Source organism: Zosterops lateralis (genome assembly GCF_965231275.1).
Source record: "Zosterops lateralis genome assembly, chromosome: 4".
NCBI classification, from domain to species: domain Eukaryota; kingdom Metazoa; phylum Chordata; class Aves; order Passeriformes; family Zosteropidae; genus Zosterops; species Zosterops lateralis.
In genome coordinates, this window is record NC_139765.1 from 32,510,578 (window position 1) to 32,524,890 (window position 14,313).

Genomic DNA, 14,313 nt, shown 5'->3' on the forward strand with positions numbered 1-14,313 from the left:
CAAAAAATTTGGAAATATTTACATGTTTGAGGTGTTGCATTAAGAAATTGTAAGATTCTCAGCAGGACTTATGGACAATATCAATTTACTTGGTGTTATATTGGTGTGCTTTATAAAACTGGAAAAAAACCTATGAGATTGTTTGAAAGCATGTTGAAATCTCAGTTTTGTACAATACATCATGCTTAAAAACTAGTTTTATTCGCAAATGTATTAGTCCAATTAATCTCAGGTAGGAAAAATTCACAATCAAGAAACAGCAATTGCAAAAAAGACACAGCTATGTTATCATCTTGATTTTCCAGAGTATATTTTCACACAAGTATGATTTTAGATTTAGATAAGATAACCATAATGCACAGTTACCTATAAACTAAATATACATTGTTTTCTTCTGCTGCATCAGTAATATGAACTTCTCTTGAGTATGTATGGTCTTCTAGCTTTGTTCACATGTAGCTGCCGTTTCAGGATATAGGGATTTTTTCTCTTCATGACTTCTTTTTCTTGGCTTGAGTTCTCTAGATCAAAAGTGTCTTGCTGAAGTAACTATAGAACACAAGAAGAGACACACTGTTATCTATTTTTTCTAGTAATGAAGATTATAAACTCCTCAAAATTTAAATAAAAAATTATTTTAACTGCTGCCACCAAGAAAATTCTTGTACTATATTAGTTGCAGCATTAATTAAAACAAAAAAAAAAAAACAAAAAAAAACAAAACAAAACAAAACAAAACAAAACAAAACAAAAAAAAAAAAAAAAAAAAAAAAAAAACAAACAACAAACAAAAAAAAACAAAACAAAAAAAAACCACCACACTCAAGGAACAAAACTAAAATCAGGCTAAATATGAGCTGAGCCCTACAGAAGTGACATTTAAATTCCACTTCAACAAATTATATAGTTAGTTTTGACTACAGAGGAAAGCTGGTATATCCGCCTTAGATTAAAACTCAAATTGATTGAAAGTCTTCTAATGACTATCACTGTTATCACACATTTAGGTTAAACACCTACATGCACTGCTTGCTCGTTTCATCTTTTGAGAAATATTATAGCCTGCAACTTCCTGCAAAGCAGGGAACTGTGATTAATACATATGGGATATTGCACATTTGGTTCCAGGGTAGCTCCTTTCCAGCAATAAATGCATTGATAAGGATTCTTCAGAAAACTCGTTCTCAAACAGGTTGCAGTCCTTTGCATGGACCACCCCAGCTAATACTAGGATTGGGAATATACAGAGTTATGACAAAGTAAACCAAAACAAACAAAACCACAAACAAACAAACAAAACCCCCAACAACGCAAATAAAAAAGATCTGGATTCAGCTAGACTGTACATGAACCTGAGAGAGATGAAGAAATTTGCTTTACTGGAAAGTGGGTAGTGACACTGAGTTATCTCTTTTCACTACACAAAGGAGCTTTTAGTGTAATATTTTACAATGCAACTGGATTGTGCCTAGCGTGGTTCACTGTAATCACTGTACTAAAGCAAATATCACAAATGGAGTATAAACAATCACTATTTAAGAGCAGCAATCTTCATACAATCACAATGTCAACTTCCAGGGCCCTCTTTAGGTGTAGGGAAACAAAAAGCAGGAGTTACCTTGCTGTTTCCTAGCAATGATAAGCAAACCAGAGTACCTGGTAAAATGGTAACTACACACGGGCATGTGTCCCTCCATCTTGAACCCTGTTTGGGTCTTAAAACACAAACACTGGCTATTTATTTATGCTTCAATAGATCTATAGTAACTTCATGTCTGTTAAGGAGATATTAGTTATGTTTTCTGGCATAGTGATGACTTCCATATGTTTGTTTGGTTACCTGGGATGGCTACAAAGAGTGGAGAAAGTATGTAGTCAAGAAAAGCTCTCATTTATCCATGGGTTGTTGTAAGAAACATGCACTCAGGTCATTAGAAACTGCACTAATTCACTATTCTTACTGAAAGAGGCATATTAGAGGTATTACAGATTGTAAAAAAGGGAAGGAAAGCTCAGACAATGTAATGGAGGTCACATGGGTATGGATTTTTGCAACACGACTACAACATTTGTGGCAGTTTGTATTACCTCCCAATGCTGAAAGGCTCTGCTGTGGCAAACTTTTTGGAGTTGGTACACTGTCAGCATTGCTTCCAAGCTGAAGCCATCCAGAGAAGCAGGGAACTGTCTTCCTGGAACCAGATCCTCCTCATCTACCTCTACTGTTTCCCCCATTTGGTTGTTTATCTTGTTGACAAGATTGCAGACATTTAGCAGGGTCATTTTCCAGTAAGGAAGTTTTGCTCTGTTAATCTGAAAATAAAAACACTCACAATTTAAGGTATTTTGGGTTTTTTGTAATCATGTGCCACATTCAAATGTTTTGTTAGAAACAAGTTTCTGTTTCTGAAGTGCTTTTCATCTGGTCAACTTTTAAACAATAATTAGAGTGCTGAACTTAGGACAACTCATTTATTACACACACCAAGTCTGCTTCCTTGCAGCCTTGCCCCCCAGGTAGATATAAATGATGAAAAAAATAAACTGCTACCAAACCAGAATGGCAGCATTTCATAGTCATTCTGCACAGGCGCAAACAAAAACACAGATGGAAATTAATATAATATAAATTCACAGGTGTAAATAAGGATAATGAATCAAACCCACTGGATAAATTCCCAGCTCAGGAATCCAAGCTGGATGCCTGTGGTTAACTAGACACTCCTCCCTAGTTCAGAACAAATACCAGTCATTTCAAAATTCCCAGCAAAAAAGAATGGAGTCTCTGCTTCAGGATAAGCTGCCTGATGAGTCTGGGCCTGAAGTTACAGAATCTGTAAGCCACAGGAGTTTTGGATGCTGGAAAGTCAAGAGCCTGGGAGATGTTAATTGAAGGTTTATGGGCTTAGGAAGATGGAGCAAAGATAAAACATAGCTGTGAAAACAAAGTATTCCTGATCTGGTAACTGGACTGAAAAACTGAGACTAATTATATTTAGGTGGCCCATAATGAACCTGTCCAGAGATGGTACAGAAAGATAGAAAACAGGAAATTTCACCATGGTTTGTCTCAAATTTAGCTTGTTCCAGTATCTCGCACTATGTATGAGCTTTTAAACCAATTTAAAGAAATGCTGATAAGCATAATTTTAATTTTTCTACTGGTACTGTTTTTTCCAAGCAGTTGTGGCAGTAGTCTGCTTTCATTTTGATTATCAATAGGAAGAAAAGTAAGCTCAAAACTGAAGTCCTATCTCATTTACTGATTTTCATGATTTTCTTCATTCTCCCACTATTAATTATTTCTTCCACAGTGTATTCCTCTTAGTGCTGAGTATAGAATTTAGTTTCTTTTAACCAGAAGTGGTGACATAGCAATCTCCAGTCAAAGCCAAATAACAAATTCCTATTTATTCCTGGCAAGGATTTCCTTTCTGTGCACATTAGGATTAGATTTTACCTATGAACTGAAATGTAGTTGCTTCTTTATGTACAAAGTTAAATATAGGTATGACACTAACACAGACATTGCTTTTCACACATTTGACAGCACTAATTAAGAGTGTGGATGCAGTGCTTACTTGGCTGGACACAGACAATCACATAACCCTTCTTTAGACCACCTTCCTAGCTAAGAGGCCCTGAGTGTAATATTTATGGATATTCATCACACTTGAGCATTTTTTGAGGGGAAAGAAAGAAAATTCAGAGAAATCAGGAAGAAACAAAAAAAGTTGGCATCACTCTTAGCATTAGTTAGAAAAAGTTTTCTTTTGGTCATGATCATTACTCCAACATGCATACATGTGCCCTTCAAGATGAGAATGATTTACCTTTTTACTAAAACTCTTGTGCATTCTCAGATTCCTGACAACATTCCAAAAAAATAAGATTATTTTGTTTTGAGGCTAAGAAAACAAATCTGAAATCTTATTTGGAAGCTTGTAATTTGTTCTGCACTCTTTACTTTGAACTCATCTGTTGCCCCATTGAAGTACCCTAGTTAGTCTATCAAATTATTCAAGACGATGTGACAGTTTCAAAATAAAATTAATCTCTTTGTGGAATATCTAATTTTACTAACAGAAGTTAAACTAGGAAAAAGACCAAATGTCCAATGCAATTTCAAAATGTTCTTTGGTCTGTTTTAATATATTTTTGAAATATAAAAATATGGAGTTTCCCATGACAAATGAGGAAGCTTGTCCAGTTCACTTTTCTCTCCTAGGTATACAAAAGAAATGTGAGCTAGCACTGCAACAGCTAAATTGCAATGGAGCATAGACTGAAGAGGCAGGGCTACACGAAAAAGTGAGATTTCTAAGTTAAGTAAGAACCAAAAATATTCCAGTGGATGGAAACAGAAGAGTAAAGGATATGGTAATTTTTCATGCCTTCTTGCATAATTTATAGAATCTTTTTGATCCAAAGTTACTATTTTATGTCAGTCTGATGCACATCCACGTATAAAGGGACTTTCCTCTCTGTATTAGTAAAATACTTAAATAGCAGATTTCCTTAGGTGAAAATTGTCTTAGTTCCTACTTATGAAGTTAGGAGAAAACAAATTTGCAGTGCTATCTGCAAGCTTCTAACTAATATTTCATACATTAAGGGGGTCTCATTCCTATTAATGCCATGCATTTATCACCTCAAAATATTTTTACTTGGTTATACCTGCTTCTACTTACTGCTACCATTAACAATTCAGAGGGAATTTTGGGTTATCTTAACTGAACCTGGGGTTTTCCAGGTCATGTTCAGTCACTGAACAGAGCAGTCATGTTATTTTTCTGCTCCACTATTATGGGAAGCATCAAAATCAGATCACTTTGCTTTTTGCATTATGGAAAATATCTGAGGCAGTTATCCTAAAGGTATATGTAAAAAACCAGTTTAAGATGGTGATAATCCAAATATTCAGGTTAATTTGCAATATGTGATCTATTTTAAATTATAGGTAATATATTTTATATTTTATACATTTGTATATATTTTCCACAAAGGTCTAAGCAATATCAACTACAGTAGCTCAACACATGTCTTAGAAAACACCTACACAATAAAACAAGGAACCCTTATCTGCCAAGATAGAACTAACTTTTTTTAAGAGTAACTTGAAAAATATCTGTGAATGATCTGAAAAAACAAAGGAGACTGCAATACGAACTAGAATTTAAAAGTATATGAATACTGAAGTGAATATAATGTATGTATTAACACTATTGAACATGCTTGTAAAATAAGAATTAGAAATATAATTTCTCACACTTCATGAATCTTAAAAGAGAATTTAAGATCATCTAAGAAACTGAAATAAGCTTATTTCCTTCTTCGACAACAGGTTTATCCTATGCAAGACAAAAGAGATACCCAAGTTATAATTTATATGGTATTATATTTCCCTTTCTGATTAAATGATACCTCTGATAGTTTGCTTAAGATACTTCTTTTGTTACAATCCATCCATACATCCCAAATGCTTTTTTTCATTAGGAAAAATGATATCTGCTTTTTACATTCAAGTAGTAAAAGCAGATAAAAAGTGAAGTCAAAATGAAGTAAAAATCCCAAGCTAGTGTATGATCTCCATGGTTCCTTTCCATAATGGTAGTTGAATTTTGTTCAGATTGTAACCATAGAAATGATATCTTTAATCAGATATAGCACTGAGTTCTGTTAAAGAAGGATTTCTTCCATGGTGCATATTAATGCCTGTAAACCTAATTAATTTTTATGTGCTGAGTCAGGAAGTCAGTAGCTCCTAGGTAGCTGTAGGATCCTCCTGCTTCTAGGTAGCTCCTCAGACAAGGAGACTGAACTGTCTGGGCAAATAGAGTCATAAATAGGCATTCTACAAGAATGAAAAGTCAGCAGATCCATGACTTCAGAAAATTAATTTTGGGTAGGATTCCAAAGGTGGAGTATATTCTAGGAATGATATATTCTTCAAGGAATACTTTTGTTTAGTTTGGTTTTTTTTCTCTAAATAACATAGTCTCCATATTTTTTGACTTCAAAACATTATTCATGCAACTAGTGGTTTCAGGCAAGCATTTAGGAAGCTGGAAATAGAGTTTTCTTTTTGACATGAATAAAGTTTTCTATCTAAAACAAAAGAGAGACAGGAGATAACTGTTCACATATTTTTGGCAAGTCAGGTTTTGTTGTTTTACCAGATCTTCCAAATAATTTTTTGGACTTTATTTTGGAAAAAAGACAGACAATTTAAGTACTTGTTTGATCCTTGTATCTTGGTTCAGATGTAACAGCAGAGAAGGGTGACAAACTGTATTAAGTGTTGAAGACAGGTTGCAATAAGCGTGAGAATAAGCATATTTCTTTAAGGACAGAGAGTGATTCAGCATATAGGTGAATTTAAAGAGCAACTTGAAAAGGGGCAGCAGGCACTGGACAGCAGTCTATGAAGCTAAAGGCATAAGGCAATTCTTCCTGTAATACTGAATAGACTATTGAATATTGCAAAAGGTACGTTTAAATCCTGGCTGTAGTCTTGATACTATGGTCCACAAGTGCCTACCTATGTAGATTTTTGTTCAATCAAATACTAAACCCACAAGCGATGATCCATTTTGCTGCACTTTTAGATCTCAGCTTTCATAAACACTACTCTTTTTTTCCCCCATCTTAATGCTGTTTAAATTGTTAGGTTCCTTTGCTGATTACCAAGTCAGTGTCAAATCCAGTTAGTGCAATTTAGCAGTAATTGCCCTCAAATGGAACCAGATCTCAGGCACAACACAGAGCAGATATTACACATACCATCTTCAAACTCATCTATCACACCAGAACCATAATTTGTTGTAATGAGGGTTAAAACCTAGTAGAGGACAGCAGACAAAAAAAAAAAATGAAATTAATGGGATTTCTCTTGTAGAAGATTTGATACACAGTTTTTAGTGTTTCCACAGTCTTGCTTTGATAGCAAGGGACAATGTATATTCAACTAATGAACTTCAGATGGTGATTTAAGGCACTAAAATGCAGAATTAAAGCAATGTCTCCAACGTGAAACTATTGCTCCTGTCAACTTCACGTGTCAGTTGACAGTGGTAAATACCCTAAGGAAGCTGAATAGCAAGCTACATGACATCAAAAACCATAAGCATATTATGCCAAACATCATGACACTATTAACTGGTGCAATATATTTGTGCATTTGGAGTTACCTGAGCTTGTGTTCTGGGGTGAGAGGGAGGAAAAGATGGAAGTTATGTTCACAGGTCTACTAAAGTCAGTAGCAGAAATACCAATAGCTGCAGGGTTTTATTCCAGGGCATGCTATGCTTTGCCACACAACAAAAAACCTATTTTTGTCAGCCTCCAACATCTAAATATGTCTCAGAAAAGGATAGATACTTTCTGTACATTAGAAAAGTGTGTGGCCAACAGGTTTATTTGTAATCCAAGGTTAACTATCATGCCAGTAAAGAACATGGTGTTCTAAGAATTGCCAGATCAGAAAAAGAAAATGCATTTTCTGGCCTCGTATTTCTTCTAGTCTATCCAATAATCCTGTGGAAAATGTCACATATACTTAAACACAATATATGCAGAAATCTTCCTTGCAGGTTTTGTCTTTAACCTTCAAATAGTCATTGGCTTATGAAAAATTATTTTCTGGGGGAGAAATTTTTCATTTCCCATTTTATTTTCCATTACATTAAAGTACCACTTAAACTTTATTGGAATAATGAATTAAAATATGCACCCTTAAACCCATAACACTTGTTTCAGAGTTTCTTCTTTATATGTCACTGAAGATATATCAGACATATGTATTTCATAGATCATTTATGGAAGATAATTGTGTTGAGAAAGTATCTACCAGCCTGTCCAATACATACTGCAACACTTTCTGCTTCACCTTGTCAATATGAGGTTTTCACTGAATTTTTATATATTCATGTTAAATAACATAAACATTATTCACAGTCTGGAAACCTGTCAAGGAAATGCCATTTACAAAGTTAGTATTTTCACAGTCATGTCCCCATGTTCCTGTACTGGTGCTATGATTAAAATCCTAAATCAAAATTGGCATAAGTATTAACTATTTTTGCTTTATGATTGTCTAAATTTTTTATGCATAGAGGAAGAATTCTGCATAAAAATAGGACTTAGAGATTTGACTCAAGGTTAATTTAGCTTTCATCAGGCATAATCTTATTGGAAACACATTTCCTCACATAAATTTACATCTCTGTATATAACACAGTTTTGACAGTTTAATGAAAGTACCAGTGTTACAACTGAGGAACACGTTTAGTGCGTCACATCAACACCTTTAAATTTTCTTTGAACTGGAGAAAATCTTGCACCAAAGTAAAACCTAACACTGAACTTTTCTGTCTAGACCATAGATTATTACTTGCTGCAAAGACTTTTAGGTTTGTAATGAGAATTCATTTGCTCTCTCCCTGTCAGGTAAAGGAAGAAAAATAATTACCTTTGATGTGTACATATTGGTCAATAAATCTGCTTCTAATGCTTTCATTTCCTCTTCTGAATCTGGGAATAAACCAGAAACATATGTTTATTATTTGATCATAAATCATGGACATTTCAATACAGAACTTAGATATTTAAGCGATTTTTTTTAAATAAACAACAAACACAAACACTAGTGACCCAGAGGGACTGTCAGGAGTCTTCAGTTAACAGCAACATTATATTACAATAAATACTCAATACATTTTTAAAGCATGTTAAAGCTTATTGAACTGAATGGAACTGTTCATTCATATCAGTTTCATAGCAGAAAGTCTCATTAAACAGCAATTCCTTCAGTATAAAAAAACTACTGCACTATTCATTATTTTCATAATAAATATTTGTCACCTTTGCTTATTTTGGAAGAAAATTTTGAATATTTATTTTAAAATAGTATTTATTTAAGTAGTAATTATTTAGGTAAATGGCAGTTATGATTACTTGATTAATAATCAAGATTCTTGATTATTCTTAATTAAATTAAGGGTATTTTTACTGATATGAGGGAACCGAGCTTGATCAGTTTATAATACAAGCTCTTGACAATGTATATACAAAAAAGAAAGTATTCTGACTGGAAGTGTAGGGATTTTCTTTACTGATTTAATCGTCCTTTGCTGGCTCAGTAGACTTGCAAGATCTGTGATTTAGTAAATAGGGTAAAAAATGCTATGGAAAGAGAAAACACACAGACACATTTCTACACACAGCATCACAAGATGAAGATGAGAATCACAATGAAGATCTCATGCCTTGGTAGCAGCAATCACAGCTCAAAGAGAAAAAATGTAAGGAATTAGTTAAGTCTTTAGATATAATACAGTTCCACATAGCTTTTATCTTTCCTGGAATACCAACAATCCAAAATCAAACAATGCACTAGTATTTCAAACCATACTAAACCAAAATATATTTCATATTCATATAGGTCATACCTCACTGTCTTTAAAATAATCAATGCTGGCATGTAAGACTCTACCACTGAGTCTGTGGATAGATTGTGCCTATGCCTTCATTTCAGGGATCATCACCTTTCACAAGGCATGAAACTGTAAAGGACCACAAGCATGTGCTAATATGTCACAGGTTTCTGTCAGCACACAGAAGCCACCCATTATTACAATGCTCTTAAAAATCAGTCATGTTCGATTTTAATAAATCTCACCACTACTGTCACTTTGTTTCTTCTTTAGGAAATTCTTCTAAATATCAATGCTTGCTTACTTGCTTCTGATTTCAAGTCTGATTTATTTCTAATTACAAATGTATCCGTGGTTGGCAAATAAACTCCTACACTATGAATGATACCTTTCCACTGGTAATATTTACCCATCATGTATTTATTGAGAGGAATCACTGCTCTTCCCAGCTTAGTGTTTTTGTGTATCTTTACAAGATTAGCAAGTAAGTGCAAGATCACTGTGTACTTTTGGTCAGAACCCATTGTCCTGAAAATCCCATAAATGTTTCATTGAAAGGATATGCCCAGATTTATTGGACTCTCACCTATTCCCCTTCCTTGCAAAAGCCTTGCACTCCCTAATTCATCAGAGCAGCCTTCTTCTGCCTCTGATGTGTTCTCAAGAGAAAAACAGCAGAGTACAGTTTGGTTCAGAAGCCTCAATACTTCACCACCACTAGCTACAGAGGGCAGCTGTCTTAAGTCTTTTGGTTTTGTTTGTCTTTTGTGGCTGAAAAACCCCAAGGAACAGGTTAGATAACAAGATAATGCCTTTTATTCCTCATATTTCCAACAGCTGTGCTTTGGTTAAAAAGGAGCTTCTAAGAGGAATTGCTATTATTTCCTAAGCCACTGCATTCTGTATGGTTGCACTGCTTCTTATTCCTATTTTTTAGGTCATCAAAAACTTCTATGTGTCCTCTGCAGGGATGCTGCTGTTCACCTTTGCATTACCAACACAGTAAATTCATTCATTATTTTTAGCATTGAAGCTATTGCATTTAAGCAACTTGCTGTAATGCTAATCTACAACCAGTCTTATTTAATGTTTAAAATTTTCATATTAAATAGGACTAGTTGTAGACCAGTCAGAAGTCACTAGCAACTGATCTCCAGCCTAATGCCTTTCAGCAGGAATGGCAGTCAGTTTTACCAGCTTTACCATTAGCCAAAGTTCTGCTGGCAGCACAAGATCACCTCAGCTGAATTTCTATGAGCATCTCCTATGAGCAGGTGAGCACACACACAATGACAGCATCATGATTTGTGATGTCCTGGATCACATCAGCTGGGAACAATAAAAGGTCTTGTGCCTGGTTAGCACCTGGTTTTTGTTTCTGTAAAGGATGGAAGATAGCTTCCACACATCAAGGCTGGAAGATAGCTGCAGGCATGAAAGATGGGAAACAAAGTATTAAGAAGCATTTGGATTGATAAAAGAAACCTAGAGGATGTTATATGAGTCAAGAGTCCTTGAATGAAGAATAAAACAAGGCTTGGAGGGAGAGAAGGAACCATGTTCAGGTAATTCAGGACTGAAAAGAGATGGATGAGGAGCAAAAGCATAAAAAGAACAGACTCTCACAACAACATATAAAAAGCCTGGTTACACATTATTGTTAAAATCAGAGAGAATTTCACACAGTTTGATGTATTGTTGCTTCTACTGACAAGAAAAATAGTTTCTATTCATATATTCACATTTTACAGGAACAATTGCATTTTACAGGAACATACTCTCGCCTGAGGACAAACATTCTCAAAAGAAAATTTAACAATCATTTTCTTTATGGTATAACTGTCCATATTAGTTAAAATTTATTTGGGTCCCTTCACCCAAGCTCCTCTGTGGCATTTTTCATTTACAAATAATTTCAAATTTTCAAGCAAATAAATCATTGTGTTAGTTCCCCATATAATTTGGCTTCTGAGGGTTCTTTATGGACCTATTTTAATTCCCACTTAATTTCTTTTTAGCTTTAGTGGTCCTTCATTCAGGCTTAATAAGCAGTCGAATTTGAAACTGCTTCATTAAAAATACTAGTGAGGAATTTGTTTGAAAAGTTTGGAAATATATGGGGAGAAAAAAAAAAGTTAAGTTTTGTCACTAAGATCATGCGTTTTCTGTAATATACAGAACAATTATATTTAAACTGTAATAAAATGCAGGTATTATGTGATTTACATTTCTCTTCTGCAGGGGAATACAAACAGGAAATTTCCATCTAAAGCGAGAATTAGGAATTCTGAGTCCCTCCGAACACTAAAGTTGAATAATGAAGTCGCCTTTAAATTTACCTGGTAGTTTAGTGGAGTTAAAAATTAATTTTCACGTTAGTTATGATTGGATTTTGCAGGCTATTCTGCTTCATATATGTGTGCATACACCTGTTTAACTATCATCATACCTATTTAGTCAAAAACTTTTAGACATAAATGGCAGATGTTTAAGATGTGCCATTTTTCAAAGAAGCAGGAAATGTATTTTAATATATTGTCCTCCTTTTGAGCTTTCTAAAGCAGCTGGTCTTGGAGAAGAAAAGCATTTACATCAACCTTCTCACGGTGTCATCTGCCTGTGCTTTGGCGGGTTTTTTGGTCACAATTTCGGGTTGGTTGTTAGCAACTTTTTCCTCCCAATAATAAAATTATATTTCTCTCTCTAAAAAGTGAGGGAGGGCATACATATTCACGTTGGTTTGGATTACAGCAGCTACTCGTATGAGTCGCAGAGATTACAATTTGTATCTTAATTTGGGAATACATGCTATTCCATGAACCACAGCACAATCAAGCAGATGGTCTGCACTGATTTGTATTTCCAATGCCTAGTCTACACTAATTCCCGTGGCATGGATGCTGCCAGGAGGAATGGCTTACACGAAGGGAGAAAGTTAGAAGAATGATACAAATAAAAAAAAAAAAAGAAAGATGCTGACCAAAGCCCGTTATCAGAGCGGCTCCCGGGCGCTAATGGGAGCAGCCGGCGGAGCCCGAAGCGACTTCACTCCCTTCCCTGGGGCCCCTCTGAGGGCTCCGGGAGGGTCTCGGTGCCGGGCGCTCCGGGGGGCTCGGGGGGCACTCACCTGAGCAGAGGCTGCAGGAGGCCAGGGCCAGCAGCACCACGCACACCAGCTGGACTCTCATCCTTGCCGCGCCGCCCTCTAGAAAGTAAAGTCCATAAATCCTAGGGAGAGACGGAGAGAGAGAGAGAGAGACAGAGAGACAGAGACAGACAGACGGAGCCGCGCCGCTCCTCGCCCTCCGCTCGCTGACGGGCGGCTGCAGGCACCAGACGGGGGACCCAGACCCTTCCCCAACTATATAAGCCGCGGGGTGATGTCACGGCGGCACCGCCATCGCCTCCTGACGACGCTCCCCCCCTCCCTCCCTGCCTCCCTCCCTCTCCCTCCCTCTCCCCCGCTCCCCCCGCCGCCCCTGGCCCCGCTCCCCCCGCCGCCCCTGGGCTCCGCTCCGCGCCCGCTGACGCCACTGCCCGCCTGACGCAGGCGGGGCCCCCGCACCGCGCCGCGCCCGCACGGCTTCTCCCCAAAGGGACCTACCCGCGGGTTTTATTCTTATTATCGTTAGTATTTAATATAAAAAAGAAAAGTTTCCGCAAGTGGCGGGTGCCGCGGCGCGGGCCAGGGGTGCGGAGCGACTGCGCCGCCGGCCTCGTGCGGTTGACGCCCTTTGTCTTTCACCCGTAGAACCTTCCCCTGCAGCAAAGGAAGGAAACTCGCGCCGGTGTTAAACCAGGGATGGGCAGGGAATGCCCGGCATGGGGCACGGCAGGGATGTAACCCTGGCCACGGGCAGGAGTGTCGCATCGGGCACAGGTAGCAGGAAAACGAGGGAAAGAAACAAAAAAGGAAGTCTGTATGTGTGAGAGATGGAGGAGGATAACGGGAAAAGCCACTTGATGGAATGTTTCACAGATGCGCAAAAAATTGAGATCCGAGCGGGCGAGACTCCCATCACTTCTAAAGAGCGCTCGCCACGGCCACCCGCTGCGGGCTCAGGAGAGCCAGCGTTCCTCAGACACATTTCTCTCGGGATGCACTTTTCCCTGTCCATTTTTCCACTAGGTATCCTTCCTCAAGGAGTAGCAGAGCCCAGGCTGGACGGCAGCGCCCGGAGGTGGGGCGGGAGCCGGGCACGGCAGACCCCGAGCGGGATCAGGGCACGGCGGACCCCGGGCGGGATCAGGGCACGGCGGACCCCGGGCGGGATCAGGGCACGGCGGACCCCGGGCGGGATCAGGGCACGGCGGACCCCGGGCGGGATCAGGGCACGGCGGACCCCGGGCGGGATCAGGGCACGGCGGACCCCGGGCGGGATCAGGACACGGCGGACCCTGGGCGGGATCAGGGCACGGCAGACCCCGGGGGACCCCGGGCACGGCGGGACGGGCGCGCTCTGCCCCGGGCGGGGCGGGGGTCCCCCCGGCTCCGCAGCGCCCGCCCTGCCCTCCGCCCTGCCCGGGAGCCCTTCTCTGCCCCGGGCTCTCTCTCTGCCGCCCAGCTCCCCGCTCCTGAGCCGGAAAGCCCAGAAAAATGACCCGAAGGTGAGGGCAGGGTAACCTCCAACGTGTGAGTATAAAAACGTAAAACTGAAGACTGGCGTCAGCCTCCATCGTGCTCCTGCTTTTGCCGTGAGGCTTTTTTTCCTTGTTGTTTTTTTTTCTTCTCAGATACAGACGAATGCTCCATATGTTGAATACAGATAGAGATACAATGCAGAACATTTCAGTCTCTCTGAATACATTTAAGGACAGATACACGTGTCACACGCAGCAGGAACACACGCTGCGAGGAGATTCTTCTGTCGTGGATGTT

At 38.6% G+C, this 14,313-nt stretch overlaps 1 protein-coding gene across 1 annotated transcript; it reads right to left on the reverse strand.

The window, feature by feature from the left end:
• Positions 1–207: 207 nt before the first annotated feature.
• NTS (neurotensin) lies at positions 208–13,138 on the reverse strand. The gene is made up of 5 exons (XM_083860684.1): positions 13,039–13,138; positions 12,562–12,662; positions 8,471–8,532; positions 2,089–2,313; positions 208–549 (listed from the first exon to the last, which is right to left on the reverse strand). Exons 2-5 carry the CDS (start codon positions 12,620–12,622, stop codon positions 403–405), a joined length of 495 nt encoding a protein of 164 aa, XP_083716810.1. The 5' UTR covers positions 12,623–12,662; positions 13,039–13,138; the 3' UTR covers positions 208–402.
• Positions 13,139–14,313: the final 1,175 nt, after the last annotated feature.